Source organism: Drosophila persimilis, unplaced genomic scaffold (assembly GCF_003286085.1).
Source record: "Drosophila persimilis strain 14011-0111.01,24,50 unplaced genomic scaffold, DperRS2 tig00000000-arrow-pilon, whole genome shotgun sequence".
NCBI lineage: Eukaryota > Metazoa > Arthropoda > Insecta > Diptera > Drosophilidae > Drosophila > Drosophila persimilis.
Window position 1 is genome coordinate 13,716,277 of NW_020825288.1, and position 21,226 is coordinate 13,737,502.

Genomic DNA, 21,226 nt, shown 5'->3' on the forward strand with positions numbered 1-21,226 from the left:
TATGAGAGAAGAAGTTACATTTACGGAATCATTATACCTTCCTCCATCGTCAAAACCCTCTCCAACTCTATCTTTCTGGTCAGCAATTTGTTGCTTATTGACTGCTGTCTGGGACACGTAAATGCTTCTAGAATTGGCTTAATGGCCATCAATAAGTTGACGATTTAAATTGAATTTCGGTCACATCTTCCATTGTCGGACAATCGAAGTGCATTTTGGCTTTCATAAATAAATAAGATTGTTAAATTGTCCACGCTCCAGAGGCTTCAGGCTTATTCCCTTTGCAAAGGCAAGTCCGAGCCCCAATCCGGGTCTGTGGTTTCGTGTGCATGACTGCTCCGGCTACTGTCTGTGCCCCCATAGGCCCCCAGGCCACCTTCCGACCCCCCACTGCCCATTGTAAATGCGGCTCGACAATTTGTATGTTTGACCAACTTCCCCTGAACTCTGCCTCTTGTCTGTTTGTCACTTTCTGGCATTGGATTTGAATACGCTTTTGATGCTCATCACGTGGCCGGTCAAAAATTGACTCTGGTCGAAGTTAGAGGATGCTGGTTCAGGGTCCTGTTGGTCCCGACCACTCCGTGGATCAAAGGCGCATTTAAGCAGCTTACCGCAAAATGGAAAGCGATTGAAATTTTCATGAATTCCCATTGCCCCAAAAAGCGCACAGCACTCGTACCCTCCACAACAAAACTCGCTGGCATATGGTATTCCATTCACAGACTTGTTTGCCAACTTTCCGACCAACAATTAGTCGCTTTCCAAATGTTTTCCCGCCGAGCCATTAATTGAATTTCGCCCTCGGTTTGATTTTCAATCTTCCTGCGTTCCGCAAACTCAAGTTAAATGTGGCTAAAACCCAAACAACTGCAAACTACAGAAAAAATACCCCAATAGCGGAGCAGCAGAATCTCTCAACTTTGATTGCAAATTTCTTTGCCTTCATCGAAACAATTTGTAGCCGCCCCTCCCTTTCGCTCTCTAACATTGACTGTGCGTCTCGCCTTTCCACTCGTCGTTTTTCTAATTTTTCGTTGCATTTTTAGTCGGGTTTTCTTTTTTAACATTCTCTTCTATTTTTCTTTGCGTGTCTGCTTTTCCATGTCCAGGGGCGGACTGGGATGAGATGGGTGGGCCCATTTAATGACTTATTTATGGGGCATATTGGGTTTGGGGAAGTGCAAATTTGATCAATTAAATGATAAAGATATGAGATGAGGTTCTATCACGCTAACTAACTGAGCACTAACTATCATTCTGATTGCAGAGTGGAGTAAATGTAGACCACATGGTGGATACAGCATCGTCTTAGTTCCGATGTCTTCTATCCGTGATTGTGGGATATTTAGTGGATATTTTCAATCTTTCACTCAACCCAAACTTTAAAAGCCTGATTCCGCTCCTGGCCCCTGCATCATAGTCACTTTGCATTCCCCTGTTTTTCTATTTTCTGGATTTAGAGGGACCATTTTTTCGAGGAAAGCCGGAACTGGCAAAAGTGTTGCTTGCAAATGTTTACAGTTTAGTTGTGCGGATGTGATAAAAACAATTTGATTGCAAAATAAACTGCACAGCGCACTGGTCGGAAGGGAGAGAGTGTCAGATGTCCGGAGTGCGGGCAGAAGTGTAGCAGAGTTCTGTGAAAATTGATATAAAGAAAAATCTGTGATTGGTAGCAAAAGCAGAGAGCACTGAACCGGAATGCAGATGGGGAAATGTTTGATTGAGTCCGAGTTTGTATTGATTTTGGACATCGGTAGGCGGACGGCCCACTGAAAACGGAAATTCCCCCGAAAGGAAACAAGGAAACTGAATTTTTGCTTAAATCAAAGATACTCGTACATACATTTACTTTTGCAAAGCTGCAGCTCACTTTTGGCTCAAAATTTGATGGATGTTGGATGCTCGGGGCGTCTGATTCAGTTAGGCAATCATTCGATGGGTTAATTGGGTGGGTTTGTGGAGCTTTTTTGCAGTCTTCTACAGTGGTAAGTAAGGAAATTCCGACGGACATGATCCGATGAGAGAATGTGTGGACAGAAAGCAATTTCCTTTGCCTGAAATTTGATATTAATGGCAAAACATGTGCACTCCTTAAAAAACGAACAAATGAACCTCCATGAATCATGTCAGAACAGAATTTGATGTAAATACTTCGATACGTATGTTATAAACAGATATATGACTTCACTGCGGCTCACTATGTTTATTGACCTATCTCTATAAATATTTATCTTTCCTAATTGCTGCCTGACAGACCTATTTCTAGACCTATTCGAGAACTGACCTTACCTATTAATTAACCAAGCCAAGTCCAGTACTAGCTCAATTCAAAAATTGACTTAATTGAATAGCTTTCACTTTTGTAATACGATGATTATCATAGCCCGAATCAATTACGGAATTACCTGTGAATATAAATGTGTTTGTCAACTATTATGACATCTTTTATTGAATATATTAAATTAGTGGTTTAGCAACGAGTTTACCTTTAAGTACGTTTGTTTGCTTTCCTTCAGGTGACAGTACAATGAACCCTTTACTGCTAACAATATATGTACGTATGTATCTCCTTTCAACCATCATGAATGGTAAAGTACAAAGCGTCCTTTGGCTAAACCCCCTTCAGGTCAAATCTGTGTCAACTTTGGCCTGTTCCTCAGTCAGTCTGCCCGCCTGTTCGCCTGTCCGCCTGTCCGCCTGTCAGTGGGTGAGTTATGTGATTAATGGCCACAGCTTGGGGTCGGTCGGGCGACTTCTATGCGGTACTAATTACATAGAGCCGGGATAGCAAAACGGGCACAAAAAACTCATTAACGCACTTGCAACATGTCCTAAATATAATATTCATAATAGTTTCTCCATCGCTGTCTCTTGTAACCCCCCCCCCACTCCCTCTATCCCCTTCTCGTTGTCGCTGTCTTTGCTGTTGGAATATGCAAAAGTTCCCGAAAGCTGTAAAAAAGAGAGCTAAAACTAAAGTAGAAATAAAAACGTTCTGTATTTCGGCCAGAAGCGTAAACTTTTCTGTGAGTGTTGCCTTTATGCAAGTTCCGTATGAATGCGGGCACTGAATGATGTATGTATGTATGTGTGTCGGGAGGGGGGACTCATGACTCCACGTATTCGCATTACACATGAATGAGTGTTTTTGTGAATGTTGGTGTGGGGAAAGCGCATGTTTTACATGAATCACGGTTAGTTTCGGGATACTTTTGCGCTTTTCCGACCGGGCAATGTGTACATAAGCCACAAACGTGACAACAAAAATGCGGGCGCCCTCTTGGCCTTTCCTCTCGGTAAATATATGGTGTGCTTGTATGTGTGTACACGTGTGAAAAGTGACAAAAGCATTGACAGGACACAAAAACACAGATACAACTACAGATGCAAAACCAAGCGGTTGAAACGTTGGGAAGAACCAAAAAGAACCTTTACTGCGGCCAGGGATCATGGTCATGGTCGTATCGAGCAGATAAGATGAGGTTTCGAATGCGGATGCTCGGATGTGGATGTGGATGTGAATGCGCCAGCCAACTTTTATTGATGGCCAACCGCAAACTTTTTGGGGTCATTTCTCTTCTTGTTCAGGTCCTATTAGTGCTGTCTGATTGGGTTCCACCGCTGGAACTAGTTTTCAAATGAACTTTTTATAGGAAACTTAAGAGATCTGGTGACTTGGTAGATATTTGATTCATCTGACGGGAATTATTGGTGACAAATGATCTGCAGATCTATTCCCTCTTTTGTTATACTGTTCTCTAATTTCCATTGATCCATTTCCCGCAGCTCCACAGCAGAACCACTCAGCACTGTCGATATCTGATCTAGTCCCTATGGAGTCCACACCCGCATCCCCTGCCTCGTATTCCCGTATTCCTGCGTCTTGGGTTCTTTCGTGTGCTTAGCCAACTGTCAGGCGACTGTCAATTGTTAATTAAATGTATACCCTGGCCAGATGTTGCCCCCGAGTTCACTTGATTTGTTTAACCAAGCGACTGCCGGCGACTTCTCGCCTTGGGACCGGACCGGAGTGTTTATGTCAGCGACACACATCCACATCCACAGCCACAGCCACACACTCTCCAGACTTTTGTAGATACATTTATTGCCAAAGTTTCGTCCAATTTATGTAGGCTTTATGTTAATATTGTTATGGCCTTGACAGTTTTATTGCTCTGAACTAATAACTTAATTGACAATGCGGATGCACAGGTAGGCGGGGGGACGTGTGCGCGGTGCACCTGTTGTCCTGTAATCGTTGTAATTTATTCCCCGACCCAATTGACTCGAGTAAACGAGCCTCAATTAATGCTGCACAATTTGATTTATTGGTCTGTGAGCGCAATCAACAAATTATATGAGAGTTGGTTATCAAAGTGAAGCCTGAAAGTATGCAGCATATTTAAACAGTTTGCAGTTAACGGATGATTGTTCTGCTAGTTGTCCGACCTTCCAATTATGGCCAGAATGTCCATGAATATGTTAATTATATCCAAGTAAAGGTTCAAGGCCGCAAATATGTACTCTTCGGGGCTGATCGAGTAACGGTGGCCGCCACCCATCATCAGCTGTGTGTCGTAGATCAGGTACATGGAGAACAGAAAGGCGCTGACCGAAGCATAGATGAGGGTGAGCATGCTGCCACCCACAAACACAGCCACAAGCCCAAAGATCAGGAGGATCACCAGCAGTGTGATGAGGAGGCCTCCCATCATGGTAAAGTCGTACTTTGTCTGCATAGCGAACAGCGTGAGGGCCAGGCAGACGGCTGCCGTGATTCCCACGGCAATCAGGACCTCCGTGGGAGCAAAGCGACAGGCCGACACGCCCAGCAGCAGGGACTGGGCCACGGTGAAGCCCCCCAGGAAGATGAAGTTCATCGGTGTCTGGCGGCGTAGACTCTCGCTGCACACCAGCCCCAGCAGCGTGGCCAGCATCAAAAACAGGGCCACAATGAAGACCCACCTATTCTGCAGGGCGTACATCTTGACATTATCGTTGAATATGAAGATCGACACGGCCCCGAAGGTGGCCACCAGTTGGGCCATCAGTATAAGGTACACCTTGCGGATGAATCCCCGTCGGATGCTGCCATCGTTGAATCCTATGTTCTTCGGCTGGCCCTCGGGATCGCCAGAGCCGTACGATCCATACGGCTCCAAGGCCAAGAACTCCGCTTGAGATCCTCCCAGATTTCCGTACTGACTGCCGACTTGCATTGTTAGTTCTTGTTTTTTGTTCTGTGATCACAAATGTTGACTTGTTTTTAAAAGTATGTCCAGCTCGAGAGTTTGGAGATACTTCCAGGCTTGAACTGAAAACTCAAATAATTAAAGGAATCGAGGGGTGATTGAGAAGTCGGAGAAGGTTTGATTTGGCTTACAGCAGTCGTTGATACTTTCTAGTACAATAAATACAGAGCATGTGCATATTCCCACGAGGGAAAAACCATTCGCTTGAAGATGTGTCATCGTACTGCAGAGGCATATCTAGGCGAGATCTGTTCCCAGGTCTTAGCTACCAAACAAGATTTATTACTGTATTTGCGACGACCGACAGTGACAAAGCTTTTGACATAGAGACATATTTTCTTACTTTAAACAATGTAGGTATCTTCACTGCAGTATGGGACTTTCGATGACTCATCCCAACGTTCCCCCGGGATGTGCTCAGGGTGCAGAGCCTATAATATAATGCTTAATATATCATACAGCTTCATTTGCAGGATCGTCTGAATCACCAACGATGGCAGAGGAGACACGGCTGGAACCTTTTTTTTCACGTCTGATATGGTCCGTTCCATCGTTTGCCAAATCGATTCAATAGCATCGAAAGAATTTTGCATGAAATAGTATTTAACATACATACAAATTAATAAATATAATAATATTATCGCTCTTTCAAGGGTACGATTGAACGCTTGCAGACCCTCAGGCTGAAAGATGTGGAATTTTGCTCGAAAAACCACGTGATCGCCAAAGTCGACAAGGTGAAAATTGTGGCCTGCGAAAGCGAAGGAGGGAAACAAAAAACAGATATGAAGGCTCAATGAAGAAACAAAAAAAAAAAAAAACCAAAGTAAATGTGGTGAAATAAAGTAGATTTAATAACCAAACAAATAACCGTGCTTCAGCGTTAGACTACGTCAAAAAGAGAAAGAGGTCTTTGTATTTGCAGTGGGAGTTTTGGTTCGTTCTAGTACTTTCTTTCTTCTTGGTCTTCTTCTTATTATTTTTTCGTGTTATTCTAGTTTGGTTTGCGTTTTAAAGCAGCTACCAAGGATGCACTTCAGAAAATCGATGCCTTAGTATCGATTCCGTGAAGTCAGCCCTGAAAGAAATGCCTGGCATATGAAGCAAACGAGTCTGATCGGCCATACATATGAGGCTGAAATTTAACAAAAAAGGTGAAGAAAAAACGTGTTTTTCGGTTTAAAAAACGTTGTCCATTCCGTCAGTCTGTCTGTTGTCCGGAATTATTCGGAAGGCTTGTTTTTCCATTGATTGCTATGAACACACTATACATACACCCATACCAGCAACGAAAATTCTCCTGTCTCTGGAAATCCTAATCACTTTAATTCTAATCAATCCTAGGAGGATGAAGAATTTCAAATAAAATGTCTTTTCATTCCTTAAGCCCCACCTATGCGGCGCAGTAGCACACCTTCACATACATACATAAACACACTAGCACATGCTGCATCGTAAATCAAATTCAGTTTGAATTTTTGATGAATCATCCGTAAAAGTCATCCCTGAATTTTGACATCCATATGTAGCTTTTTTCAGCTTAATTCCTAGCCAAAAGCGAGCAGCTGCTGAAACAAATTTTAACAGAAGAGAAGAGAGATATGTATATACGCTATTTGTTTCCTATTTATTTTCCTAGTGATAAATTGTTGTAGTCTGAATGGGAAGAGAGCAAGACAGCTTCTTGCTGCAGAGGATACTGCAAGACGAATAAAATCTCACTTTTCCACTCGGTTCTCAGAAAATGAATGACTCGCAAAACGAGGATTCTGGCGGTGTTCACAAGCCAGGTCGATTTGGCGATGGTTCCGCCACGGAGTGAGCCAAGGTCGAGCCGGTGAATGGGATCGTGCAGCCGGTGATGATGCCGCCCCCCCATTGCAAGGGAAGGAACACAAATCTGTTGTTGAAACTAAAGACGGCTTTCGACATCCCGTGAACGCCATGAAGCAACGCATATATGACTACCAAGAAAAGATCCATAGGCCCATGGATCTGAATAACATCAGGAAACGACTGGAATACTCGTACTACTGGTGGGAGACGGATCTTCTAGAAGACATCAAATTAATTTGCGAGAACTGCAAGACCTACAATAGTCCGGATTTGCCCGGCGAAACCGCAGCACGAGGAGCAGCAAAGTGCTGCCAGGGCAAGGCTTCCTTGCAATCCTGGTCCGTATCGCCATCGCGGGCACAGATCAGCTGCGTTCCAGCTTTCCATCGTGTTTTTTGTCGGCCTCCAGTTCTACGAGGACTGGATCAAGCTCAATATTTAAGATAGTCCGGAATTTTGCTAATTGAACCGAATGCCGAAATCCCAAAGCCACAGGGATTGGGAGTCGACCTGACTCCTTTAGATTACGAGATCGGGCGCCGCCACAGCCAGAGTTTGCTCCGGTTTCTCCGTGCGAAGCGGGATTCTTGGCCATTCAACGACTCGCAGTATTGGGCGAAGTTTGGAGAAGATTTAGAATATGACCACTATGATGTGAGCCTGGCTCGGGGCATGTCGGATATGTTGGTGGCAGGGAAGCAGTGCGAGGGCTGGGACTAGTTCCTGAACAAGGTGCAACGGATGCTGGAGATCGCAATGCACTGCAACTATCTACAGAGTAATACCTCAATTTATGGAATGGATCGCATAAGCCAAAAAGTGAGGCGATGACACACTCTCAAAAAGCTGACCTCCTAAACATTTTATTAAAGAAATTTGAGTTGTATCGGTCAGAAAGTGACCTATCTTAATGTTTAGTTTCTCAGAGATAACTACCATAAAAAACAAAAGGTTTGAAGTGGCGGTCTATCCGCATCCGAATAACTTTGGCTTTACTAACTTCCTCTGCGAGAAGTTTTCCCTTACAATCTGCTATGTGAGTGGGTCAATAGTTTATGGCTTGATCTTAACTACCATCGGACTAACAAAAGCAACAACTACAACAGGTGTTGCTCACAGACTCCAAAACTCAGGCTGAATGCCACCATCTCCATATAGCCCTCTCACATTCGCTTCTGCGCCTTGACTTAATTCAGCAAAAAAATTGAGAGCTTTTTTTCGCCCAGTTTTGTTGGTTGGATGGAAGTGAAAATGCTTTTCAGTATTTTCAGTCCCAGCTCCTTTGTGGGTCTGGAGTGGCCGAAGGAACCGATGGAGGACTGCACTTGGCATTTTCTGATTGCCTAGCTGCCCATTTAGACGTAGTTTTACTGGCAACTAAAACCGGACACTCTACGCTCTACATAAAAAGCATTTATAATTCCCTAATTTGTGGTACGAATCTAGGGGAATCCTCCACACAAACTTTGTTGACAGTTGGACAAAATCTGGGTTGTTTTCCTTTTTGGTCGCATGTGGGGCCTGTCAATTGCTCCGAAATTTGCAAAGTGACGGTGTGCCCAGACACTTTTGTGCCACACATCAATCAAAATGCCTTTTAGTGGGGTCATGCCCCAGGACTCGGTCAGGACCTGACTCTAGCACGACACGTGTTGCTTTTTAAAGTGAATCAGGCCCAGACCCAGAGCCAGACCCATTCCCTTCTCATGCCCATCTTATGGAAAGCCCTGAGCTTTTGTCAAACAACTATCAACAAGTTTTCTTTTTGTCTCTTTTTTGATGTTTTATTTCTATTTTTTGGAGGGTAAGGATCTGAGCCCCAAGGCTGAAGTGCGTCACGTGTCAACCTAATCCACAAGGGTCGGGGACTGGGACTGGGCTAATGAAAACAGCCTTAGCCAAAACAGAACAGGGCCAAAAGCATGAGAATGGGAAACTTCTAAGACAGGGTGCGCCCACAGGGGCGTGGCTGACTGGCTGGCAGCCATCTATCAACACTTTCCAAACTTTAAATGAGTTTTCAAGCGACACAAAAAGTTTGGCCCGAGCCCCAAAAAAAAAGTAAAGCCAAAAACTAAAGAAATCGTAGCGTAGCAAGGAATGGCTGGCAGGAATGGCCACCAAGCGCAGTTGAACCACAAAATCGATGACAAAAGACCGAAAGCCAACAGCAAAATGTTGGCCAGAAGTTCAACAGAATCTCAAAAAAAGGCAAATGGAACACGAGCCAGTGATTCTGGCTTAACAAATACTTGCCCATAACGAGGTATCCAACAGCCAACAACGAACTCTGAACAACGACCAGTGTCCGGCACCAAAAAATATTAGGTTCATACACATAATGTGTTGTGTATACTTCTAGTAGGGGGTAGAGCCATTGCAATTTAATCTATGCAAATCCACAAGAAAAACTCATTTTGCGGATTTAAAGTTGATAAAAAGTACGCTGCAGCCCCAGCAGCAGCAGCAGCAGCAGCCCAAAAAAACCCACAAGAAATGTCGTTGACAATATCCGTGGTACTCCTCCGTACTCCTCCGTACTTGTGTATTCACCCACTCCAACATTCGTATTTATTTTATGGAGAACAACACTAACACTCCACTCCACTCGACTCCGTGCCGTTCCGTGTTTCGTGTGAATTTTATGCGGAGAGAAACTCAATTTTTCTCGAGTCGCGACTACCGAGCCCCATTTCCTTTATTTTATGCATTATTACGGAATATTTTATTTTCGCTCTGGTTTTATTTTCGCCAGTTTTTTTGTTTGCTTGTTTGTCATTGTTTAAATTTTTTCTCATTGCAGAGTCGGCTCCGGGTCCCAGTGCCCATCCTTAACCCTTTGTCGCGGTCATTAAAATTTACAATACGCCAAGGGCAAGAACCTCCAAGAGGGGCAACTGCAACAGCAGTCGTTGAGTCGCTATATTATTTCTGATGCAGTCAACGCTCCTGCTCGGAGCAACAATCAGTTTTTATTTTTGCAAAGTATTTCGGGCTATCTTTTGGTGCTGGTGATAACTAAAAACATCTCTGAGCTTTAAACTAAAGGATTGTTAAGTGGTTAAGGGGGCATTGAAAGTGATTAAAGAATAGATGTAACAAAGGGGTGGAGTTCCGGCTCCTGGCTTGATACACTGCTGGCATCCAGGAATACTAGCTGGGACAGAATGAATATTTGCTTACGGATAGACCTAGGGAAATCATATATTGTACGGGAAAATTGCGGAACCTGAATGCAATCTAAATTCTGTTAAAGAGTACTGAAATCTTCTGAAAATACAATTCAAGTCAGCTTCGGCATTGTAGTCCCTATAAAATCTGAATAGTGCAAAATTCGCGACGGTCCATATTATAGAAGCTGTCGGTATGAGAAGCCCATATGTTTCGCTGATCATTGTGGAACTCCAAAAGCTGTAATATGTATCTGCAGAGGCTAGGATTGCTTCGTCTAAAAGGAATGAGAAATGAATCGAATATTTAATGTAGTAACTAAAGTGTGTACCTAATTTCCATTTTTTTACCTTAAAAGATATTCGAATGCTTCAGAAATAGTTATACAGTATGTACTTATCACGCACCATTAATATCATATGGAAATAGAAAAGTTAAATCTTCGTGGAATGTCATGCCGTAATAAGTTTTTCTTTCTTGCTATTAACTCTATTATATGGTCACTGAATCCTTCACTTTAAGACTGGATACTTCAGGGCGCCCTTCACAACAGAATCCACTTACGTTTATTCAGACTCTGCCGCTGGGTCACCTCATGCATACGGCAATCCCATTTCCATTGCCATCACTCAGTGGCTGGGAGTCTGTCATGCAAATTGGCAGCTTTATGCCCTTTGCGGTTCAATGACTCCATGGAAAATCAACTCCAGGATCCTGCGAAGGGAAAGTGTTTAATATGCTGCACATTTTGTTCGCCTGCGGCTGCTTGCAGTCCTTGATTTTCAGCTAGAGATTCACAGCCATTGCTCCTCTTCAAGTGGCACAAATATTTTCCAAGCAAGCAAAAATATTTGCCAATCACACACGTAGAGAAAGCAAGAAAGGAGAGAAGAGAAAGTGAAGAAGAAACAAGGTTTAACCGCAAAATGTCCACAAAGTTCATGGTCATTGGCTCATCATCGAACGCACTCAGACAGTGGTCCAAGATGGAGGAGGCGACGGAATCTCTACAGTTCCAGATAATCATTGAGGGACAGGACCTGGCTTAAGTCTCCTCCTTAACTCAAGTTGGCTGCATTTTTTGCCAAGTTTTGCTCTTTTCAGTGAACGCCCTCGATCCTATCGTGGCTGCACATATAAGTGGAAACACTTTTGAGGAATTTATCTGCAAGGCAAAACTTTAGTTTAATTGAATTTTAGCTTTCCGTCTCCATTGGGTAGCCGGAAACTTGTATTTTTGGAAGTTTTTTCATGGTGTTTCCATTTAATTAAAATTCATTTTCATCCAGCACCTGCCTCCAGGCTTCGGTTTCCATATTTTTAATTGCTCTATGCAAATCTTTTGGTGGACGCCCCACCACATGCTGTCCCTAAAACATTAAACACACAAATCTATATAAATGTTATTTTATTTAGTTTTCGGTTTGGTTGTTGCTACTTTTATTATTGGGTTTCGTTTTACTATTCATGTAATCCTTTATTGCTATAAACTGATGACAAATGTTTGTCCCCTGAGGCCCCTAAAAAGAAAATGAAAATACACAGATTGGGGGAAAATTGTAAATCAATCAACAACACATTGAACAATTCACTTGTCGCTTGAGAGGGGGATAAGTTTTGCTACAAAATAAAAAACATTCTGGGGACTATTTTATTTTTTAGTTTGAAATAAATTGGTTGTGGGTTTATCAGAGGAGTGGGGTTTAGAATTGAAAGCTTATAAAAAAGATGAAGGCAAAGGGGCTACGACGTTTTCGTTATAATTTTATTGATTAATTAATTATTAATTAAACGTATTCAATCGGCGAACTTCAGCATTACTGGGTGAAAGATGGATCTCCAATGCTACCCTAATCTTTAGCTCCTAAACTGTGATTTTCTTCAATCAATTGGCGTTTGTTTAATTTGCGACGGTAATTTGTACCCAAGCCTCCAAAATTCTTTATAGAGTGCGTTCTGAAATGCCGGAACTGCCACAAAGCAAGTACTTGCTTCGGGGGCTTATTTTATTTTGAGTTTTATTCCATAGAAATAAAATAAAATTCAGGCGAAATTTGCCGCGTACTTGTTTGCATGCGCATGCATGAATAAATATTTTATTTTATTGCATACTTGGGGCGCACGGACCCAAAAGCTGCCACATGCCGCACTCCACCGCTCTACCACGCTTGAGGGGTAGGTATGGGTGTGGGAGAGCTCTCTCTCTCTCTCTCTCTCCCTCTCTCTTTCCGACTAGAATGTTTTATTTTACGGATTATTATAGTTTTCACTGCCAGAAAGATACCCGAGAGCAGAGTTTTTGTTTATGATTCCGAGTTGACAAAAGCCAATGATAATGGTGCTAGAAAGTTGATTTGCAAAAGTCTGTCAGAGTTTCGAGCACCTATAATCCGCTCCAATGAGCCATAACTTCCGACTAACCCGAATTAAAATCTGGTAGTAAGAGTGCCACAAACACAAATCAAATTTTTAAATTGAAGAATACTACTCAGATTGTGTGCTCCTCTCTTCTGGACCCGAGTTTTGTGAATTTCCCTTTGTGCTGTCAAAGTTTTCCTAAAAACTAAGCCACACTCACAGTCTGGGAAGCTGATACCCTTTTTTCGGGCTTTCTGCCATTTTCCCTTAGCCTTTAATGGAATCGTAAAGCTGATGTTTGTTTTGGCCAAGGGCGGGGCCAAGGCATGGACTGCTTGAAAGAGGAGTGGACTCACGTGAAGGGTACTCCGATTACGTTTCCAAGTCGTTGCCCATACGCAGCGTTGTCGGCGCTGCTTTGTTGCTCATACGCAGCGTTGTCGCAGAGCGGATTTCTGCATTAATTAGAGCAACGGTTGCGAGGCAGCCAGCTCGGAGACTCGAGATTGCGTGTCGGCCTGCATGCAACCGTGGTGACTCCGTGTGGCAATTAAAATGCTGCAATCGAATATTCATTAAAACCCAATTGTGGCACAAAGGACAGCTGGCTTTTGCCATTGTGGCATTATGGCAGCTTAAACCGACAGAAAAGAGACGCTGCGATGTTGCAGCAGGTGTTGCAGGGCTTCCTCAGTGGCAGCTATATGACAGCCAGGAATCTCAAATCCTGCACAGCTGCTCCAAAATTGCAAAAAGAGCCAAAAGCGCCGCAGAAAAGTTGGCAAAAATGGGTAAGTAAGGAAGGAGAATGATTTGGACAGTTGCGAAAGTTTCGGGGGCAGCACAAATTTGCCGGCATAATTATTATGAATTATGCAGCAAATAAGTTGGCTCGGCTACTAATGGACCTGCCTGCGACCTGTCGCACCCAAGACTTCCTTTGCCGCTTGCCGGCTTTAAAGGTAATGCAACTAATTGACAAATGATGATAAAGTGTCTTGGACAGCCACTCGCCTTCACTCGCTTTCACTTGCCTTCACCTCAGTGTACAACATTTTCGTAACGCTCCCTGACGGGCCAAGTCCGGGCATTTCTCTGCGCCCTCGCTACAGTTTTATGTCCGATAAAAGCTTTGTTTGTGCTGACGGAAACGGATGTTAGCTGCCAGACCGAATGGCCACTGACATGGCCGGCGTGGACGAGGGTCCTTCGAGGAGACCAGTACCCGACCGGAGGTCAAGCTCACTAAATAAATATTTTTACATTCTCTGGTAATTGTTTTCTCTCTCGTGCCAGGCCCAGGGTATCAGCGGTACCACTTGCTAGAGGGTTCTCTTCTTCTGTTTGATTTATGGAGTGCCAAAATGCGTTTACCTTTGCCCCTCACTCTCCGTTCTCTGCTTTTTCCTGCCTTGCTGACTTTAAAGCGTCAAATTAAAAATCCCATTAAATGAAATATTCAACAGAGTTTGCCCAGGATTTCAACCTTACTCCGCCTCCCATTTAATTATGCAGAGAAGGGCATTCGAGGGCATCTCGCCCCCAATCATAATTTGGAATATTTGAATCATCTGTGTATCCCTTCCAGTGGTCTCTCGGCCGCTGCTACAAATTTGTGCCAGAAATTTGAAATATTTCATGCCTATCTGGTGCAGTGCCAAAAATAAATGTGCTCCTGTCGCCTGCTAAGTGTCCTATAAAATATTTCCGCAACGGAAACTGAAAACTGTTGCTCAATTTATCAGGTGATGTTTTGTTGGCTATTTTGTTGCTGAAGAAACTTTTTATTACGCACTTTTTTTGGGGTGGAAATTTTGCAGTTTAATTTAAATTCAGTGAAATTCGAATGAATCTTAATGCTTTGAAGGGGATTCATATCGGCAGGCGGTACAAAAAGCAGAGGGGTCTTAGTAGAAAATTAATTAATGTACAATTGATTCGTGGTAGACAGGATTATCATTTCGGGGAAAATGATTTATATATTTATAATTCGATTGATATTGGTTGATCTTTGTGTTATGTTAGATCCCAAGATAAAGTTTTCTGGTATGGTATGGGGGTGTGAGACTCCCATCTTACTCTAGTAGACTGCTATTAGTAAGCCTCCTATCCTTAGTTAACCGTAGAAAAATGCTTGGTGTGATTTTTATGCACAACTTGATCAGGGGTGACATAGACAGCCCTGATCTAGATTTAGTTATCAGCTATCTTTCCTGCTTGCTCGCGTTCGGTTCGGCTACGCGCCGTGCGCCATGCGGAAGCGCCCCTCGGTCGGTTGGGCGGGAGGAGGGCTGCGCTTTGCCTGCAGTGATTGTATCGCCTCTTGTAAGATGCAGTCATTGCATGTCAACGTCCAAGAGTTCTATTGATGGAATTCCCATTTTATTCATTCGACAAGATTCCCCTTGAATACTTATGGGAATTCTCGTGGATGAAAATTTTAACTTTTCAGAAAACATTTTTTACACTTTTTGCTACGAAAAAACTCAGCTGAACACATAGAGACACTCATTAAAAGTTTTACCCCATCTGCTATCAGCGTTCTCCAAGTTTCTTAGTATCCCAAAACCAACCTTATCCTTATCCTCATGGTCACTATTTACCCATTTGCTCTTTTTTCACTTCAGGTAAGATATATTTTTCTTACTCAATGAACACGCAAAAAAAGGAATCTTTTATTTTTTCGCGTTTTCTTTCCCCACTTAATTGCTGTAATTTGTATAATTAAAAAATTTCGCTTACTCTCGTGCAAATTTGATGCTCGTACCTTTGCTCGTCTCGTCCCAAATAAATTGGCTCAATTTACAATGGTTCGTTGGCCCTAAGAAGGTTGGGGGTTTGGGGTACAACTGCGTCGAGGGATTTCCGAGAGCCGAGAGCAACAATCATGTATGATACTCGTACGATAGTGGAGCATGGGAGCCTGGGAGGCACTTATTAGCCCCGAATATGGGCACGCACGACTCCATTGAGTGCTATAGGGAGCCTATATCTCCTAATCAGCTTAGGTATTTTGCATAGCATTAGCATTCCCTATTAATATACTATTATTCTATGCGTAGAGCGTGTGTGGTGCCCATGTGCACTGAGAGAAAGTAGTGCAAAATCCTTAGCAGTTGATACTGAGATTTCTTTTATTATATATTCTTATAGACGATTCAATTTATGTTTGAATTCTGGTCTTTGATTAGGATGATTATTCAAAATGTGATATTAGTTTGATATTTTCTTAATAATTTTTGAGCTTATAATAACTTTAAAATGATAATCGGAAACTTAATTTCTTGTAGAATATTTCCTCAAAGTGTATAGCCGTTGATAAAGTGCTGCAGCTGTTGTTCCCCTGCCCCTGCCCAGCGCGTCATTCCTCGCTCCTCGCTCCTTTTCGTCCTGTGCGTGCCTGCCATTTAATTAACTGCACAGACAACATTTTCAATCTCTGCTGGAACGGCTCCCCTCTATTCCAATGTCGACTGGCAAATCCAAAATGCTGTTATAATATCGCAAACAAGCTGTTGGGCTTACAAAATATAATCCCATGTCTGTCTGTCGTTCTGTGGCACTAAAAACTAATTGAAATTGCCATATTTCATGCATTATGTACAAGCTTTATACAATCTTCTTCCACATAACATAACATTTGGTAATGCCATTGGATTTTCGCAGCATTAGTGAGGTGGATGCCTCCGTACATCTGTGCGTGAATGTGTTGTGCCTGCGGACCATCTCCAGTTCAAATTCCTGGAGACGTGGTGTCAATTGAAAGCGAATCGTTGTGGGTTGATCAGCTCCGAGGAAACGCGACAACAAAACGCCAACACACTTGCTGAATGTTTGATGAAGGGGAGGAAAAGTGGCAAATAAAATTTCACACCAAATGGAAATGCTTGAAAATGGGGCGAGAGAGGGGACGCACGCTTAGCAGTAGTAGCCACAGTAGTAGGCAGCTGGGGCACAGGGATCGAAGGGCTTGCCCCTTCGTGTTATCGAATCGAGCGGGGGCTGGGGCATGTCGAGCAGGGCGCGACGCTTGCGCTGGGCGTCGGTTAGGCCATCGGGTCCGACGACAGGACCGGTTTGCTTGCCTTTCGGAGCCTTGCCGTCTGCCGGGTTCCAGGGCTTGCTGAGAGCTCCCGACTTTTGGAGGTACTTCATCATATCTATGCCCTTCTTCTTCTGCTCGGCTTGCTTCTGTTGTACCTCCTTCTCAGCATTGGCCGCTTTCTCGAGGGCTTTTATATATCGCTGGGGCATTCTCACCGGAATCGGACCACCTCCGCCTCCACCTCCACCTCCGCCCCGTCCTCCTCCTCCGCCTCCTGCTCCTCCGCCTCCCACTCCTCCACGACCTACTGATGATAGTGGTCCCTTGAGACCTCCTCCTGCAGCAGCTGCAGCCACTTTGGCAGCCACACCCTTTGGGAATCCCTTCAATCCGGCTGGTATACCGCCGCCGCCACCGCCACCACCACCGCCACCACCACCACCGCCTCCTCCACCACCTCCACCACCTCCAGAGGCACCTCCGCGGCCGCCTCGACTGGCTCCTCCTGGTCCCGCTGGCATAGGGCCTCCCTCGGGGGAGCCCCAGATGCCAGGCGCCTTCGGCTTTCCTCCAGGCTGGGCGGACGGTCCGTGTGGTCCACCGCCACCCCACCCAAAGAGTCCATCCTCGTAGACATCCTCGCCGGGTGACCCGAAGGCCGTGGCCACATAGCGATCGCCCGCGGCACAGTTGTACGCTTTCCAGTAGGGACTCTGCTTCAGTGGATACTTTGGCGGCGGCGGCTGTCGGTCCTTTTTGCTAGTCTGTGTGCCTCGGTTTTCACTGCGAGCTTTGGGTCGCCTCTGCGGCTGCTCGGTGCCTGCGGGAGGCGTGACATCGAAGTCGAACTCCACGTCGCTCTCGCTGGTGTCCGTCAGGACCAGATGGTCGGCACAGGGGGCTATGCAGTGGCGCTGGCACTGCTTGTCAAGGGCGGAAGCCAGCTGCTTCTTCTCTAGGGTGTTGCGGCAGGTGCACATCATCAGCGTCTGGTGGCAGGTGCACTTTCTGAAGCCCTTTTCCTTGAGAATCCGTTTGATCTTCCGCAGCGCCACGGCCAGCTCACTCTTAACCACCCGGAAGATGATGGGCTTCTGCCGCATCCCGAGCGTGCCCAACGGCCGGAGGGTGATAAAGATCTCCCCGTTCTTCTTGCAGACATTGAGCACCGGCTGCTGTAGCTCCTTGGCCAGTTCCTTGGCCTCAGCATCTTTGCACTTCTTAAAGGCCGACTCTCGGCTAGTGTCCAGAAGAAAAAACTTCATAAGCTTTTTGATGGGCCGCCGGATGGCGCCGGGTCGCCAGCCCATCTTGCGTGCTTCATAGCTGTTGCTCCATGCCCAGCCGTGGCCTCTGGATACTCCTCCTTGCTGGCGAACGCAGTACTTGTGGCGGCCGGTCACGGTGCGGGTGTTGAAGGGGCGCTTGGGGCCTGGGTTGTAGAGAGGCTTCTTCGTAGTCTGTGCCTTGAGTTTATCCTTGCGGATGTTCTTATGATCAACTTTGCCTGTCGTGTCTGGCTCCTCTTCCTTGGTCTTTTTTAGTTCGCAGTTCTCATCGAACTCGGATATCTTTTTAGTGTCCTTGATGTCGTAGAGGTCGCGCAGTTCAGAGAAAACCTTGGCCAGATAGGGTCGGCAGTCCTCGTTACTCGACTTGTTAACGACGCAAAAGTCTTCGGGCGGCTGCGGCTCCACCTTGGGACACTTGGCCTGGACTTGGTTCGTCTGGAAGATATCTGCGCATAGTTTCCGGATGCGACAGTGGGCGCAGAGCTTCCCGAATTTGCAAGTGCAGCGGCAGGGAGGACACTCGTCAGTGCCACCTGCATCGTTGTCCTTGTCCTTGACTGCCTTTGCGCAAGGATCCACGCAGTAATCGTCGATCGTGGCCGGTGGCTTGCCGAGGAACTCGAGCAGTATCTGGTCGGCCGTCAGTTTCTTCTCCTTGTGCCGGTCCTCTACCACGGGCATCGGCTTGATGCCACACTTTGGGCAGGAAGCAAATTTTGGCATCCAGGACATGTTGGTCAGGCACACGGGACAGAAACGGATGGGCTTGATCTCCGGCTTCTTTCCGTCGCAGTCTGCAATGGGCATTGGTATATGGTTCTGATCGCAAAAGTCGGGCTTCTGTTCCTGACGAGTCGGCAGATACGAAAAGCAGGGCAGATGGGGCTCTCCTGGCATTTTCAGATCCACGGGCATGTGTGTGTCACGACAGGGACTCATATCAAACTCATCCGGGTTCCGACAAGGCGGCTTTGGAGGTGGCGCGCAGCCCGTGGACCTGGTTATGGAGTCTATTAGCTGCTCATACTCCACGGCCATTTTCTGCAAAGGTTTAAAAGATAGTATTATCAATGGGAGCTCTGATCTTACCTCGCACCCACCTTCAGTTCACAGCAAGCCGGAATTCCAGATGGTTTGTCCGTCGTCATTTTGTTGGGGTTAAAGGTGCCGGCCTTCTGACTGTGATATCGCTGCAGATCCAGGCGCAGACGCTCGTCACCCGGCTCTGAATCCATGGCATCTAGGCAGGGATCGCAAGGACTGGGACAGTGCTGGGATTCGCCCATAACGAACATTATGTCCTGCGGATTGATGCTTTTGTCCATGTTCCGCTGGCATTCGCTCTCTCCCACCCTGCGGATATTTGGAAGAAGCAATTTATTAGGTCTGGATCACTATGGGGGAAAGGACTCTTTACGTACTTCGGCTGCTCATTGCAGCGGATGACAAGGCGGCAGAGGACCTCCAGCTTACCAGCCGGCTCTCCCCCTTTAGACAAAACGCACGTGTCCACATGGATGATGTCGCTCATCTCTCGTGCGATACGCTCTGTGACCATGGTAGGGAAGGATGTCTGTCCGCTGCCCACAGCGCGATCCTTGTACTTTACCACGAATGTCATGCCGCATTCCTCGAGAGTTTTGCGTAAGGAATTGGGCTCCGTCTGGAACTCCGCGCCGCTGCCCGGCTTGAACTCGTTGACGTTGATCCGGCTCGAGGTGAGGGTCAAAGGCATGCGATTGAAGTTCACATCGATCGCCAGCCCCTTGGGATCGGTTATTTCTACGCCCTGTGCCTCCAAATTGGTCACTACGACGTCAAAGATAAATGTCGGTGGTGGCTCCTTCATCGTGGGCCTTGGTTTCTCCACTGGCGCGGCCGTATCCGGTGGAGCGGCCACAGCTGGTGGATCGGGCGCAGCTAAAAACATCATTGTTTGGGACTTTGCTCTCCATCCTTTCTTTGACATCGTAAACCAGGGGGCACTCAACTTTGGTCGAAATCGAGAATTTTGATCTCGGGGTTTCTGTGTATTACAATTTTTTTTACTTTACAATTTTTTTCGTAGACTTAGTACACTAATGCGATAAAACTAGAACACTGAACAGACGATACTATGTTTTGAACATTAAAACAAACTGAACTTTGATTAAAGAAAACTCCATGTAAGTCAGGATGACGGTTTACAAGGCAATTGAGACTCGACTACTTCTATTATTCGAAGGGGCATCGAGCATTATCTTTCTGTGATAAAAGATGGAAGCGGTATATTATTCATTCTTATTTATATACTATTATCTACTATCTGTGTGGATATTCTTATTCGACTGTGCTTGCTTGATAATGTCGATGTTGCTTCTGCTTGCGTTGCCTCATAACGCCCATAACTCGGAGTTATACCTCCAGATAGGTTTCAGCACGGAGTTGTACAGAAGGACTTTCTACTAGTCCAAGCTAAGCGCATAGCGATTACTTGCTTTAATTGTAATTGTCGGCTTCTGTGTGCTTGCAGCACGTTATCCGCCTGTCAAGATGTATTAAGTCGTTGGATTGCGGGATGCGTGCATTGTTCAGAGCCAAAAAAGGACAGCTCTGTTGAAAGTAAAAGTAACCCGATTTTGCATTACATCTCTCCACTGTTAATTGATGCCGGGGCTAGTTGCCTTTACTGGGCATTTAGCGACTAACAATCGCGGTGTCTTTCCAAGTCTTGTGATTGTGATTGTGCACTTAGGAGCTGGCAGGTTTTTTAGCCGCACACCTGCTATTTTCAGAGCTATTATTTCACAACCTGATGACTTCTTAATGGCATTACCGTTTCTCTTGTATGCCCTGTAAGGCCGTCCACAGCGGATGCTTTGTGCAACTTTTTAGACCCGATACTCAAAATGAGTATACGCGTATATTCGATTTGTGGTGAAAATGGATGTGTGTAATGTCCAGAAGAAAGCGTTTCCAACCCCATAAAGTATATCCGTCCGTCTGTCCGTCTCTAAGAACGCCTAGTGCTCAGAGACTATTACAGCTGGGCAATGACATTTTGTGTGCAGACTTCTGTGATATTTCACTGTTACAAGTGTATTTCAAAACTTCGCCCCGAGGCATCGAGAAATCCAAAAAAGGAGAATCGAAGAGAATAATTGCAGAAGCTGAACCAGATCGTCTTATTAGTATAGCCAGAATGAAGAAAACAGTTTCATTTTCTCTCGCTCTGTCTCTCTCTAACACACAAGTTTCATGGTCGGTTTTGCCTATTGCAAAAAGTG

General features: G+C 45.2%; 2 protein-coding genes across 2 annotated transcripts; both read right to left on the bottom strand.

The window, feature by feature from the left end:
- Positions 1 to 4,323: 4,323 nt before the first annotated feature.
- On the bottom strand, positions 4,324 to 5,278 carry LOC6588577 (protein lifeguard 1). Its single transcript, XM_002013586.2, has one exon. It carries the CDS (start codon positions 5,223 to 5,225, stop codon positions 4,443 to 4,445), a length of 783 nt encoding a protein of 260 aa, XP_002013622.2. The 5' UTR covers positions 5,226 to 5,278; the 3' UTR covers positions 4,324 to 4,442.
- A 10,932-nt stretch (positions 5,279 to 16,210) lies between these two features.
- Positions 16,211 to 20,000, bottom strand: LOC6588654. Its single transcript, XM_026984219.1, has 4 exons — positions 19,382 to 20,000; positions 19,061 to 19,313; positions 17,039 to 19,001; positions 16,211 to 16,948 (listed from the first exon to the last, which is right to left on the bottom strand). Exons 1-4 carry the CDS (start codon positions 19,927 to 19,929, stop codon positions 16,542 to 16,544), a joined length of 3,171 nt encoding a protein of 1,056 aa, XP_026840020.1. The 5' UTR covers positions 19,930 to 20,000; the 3' UTR covers positions 16,211 to 16,541.
- Between the last annotated feature and the right edge of the window lie 1,226 nt (positions 20,001 to 21,226).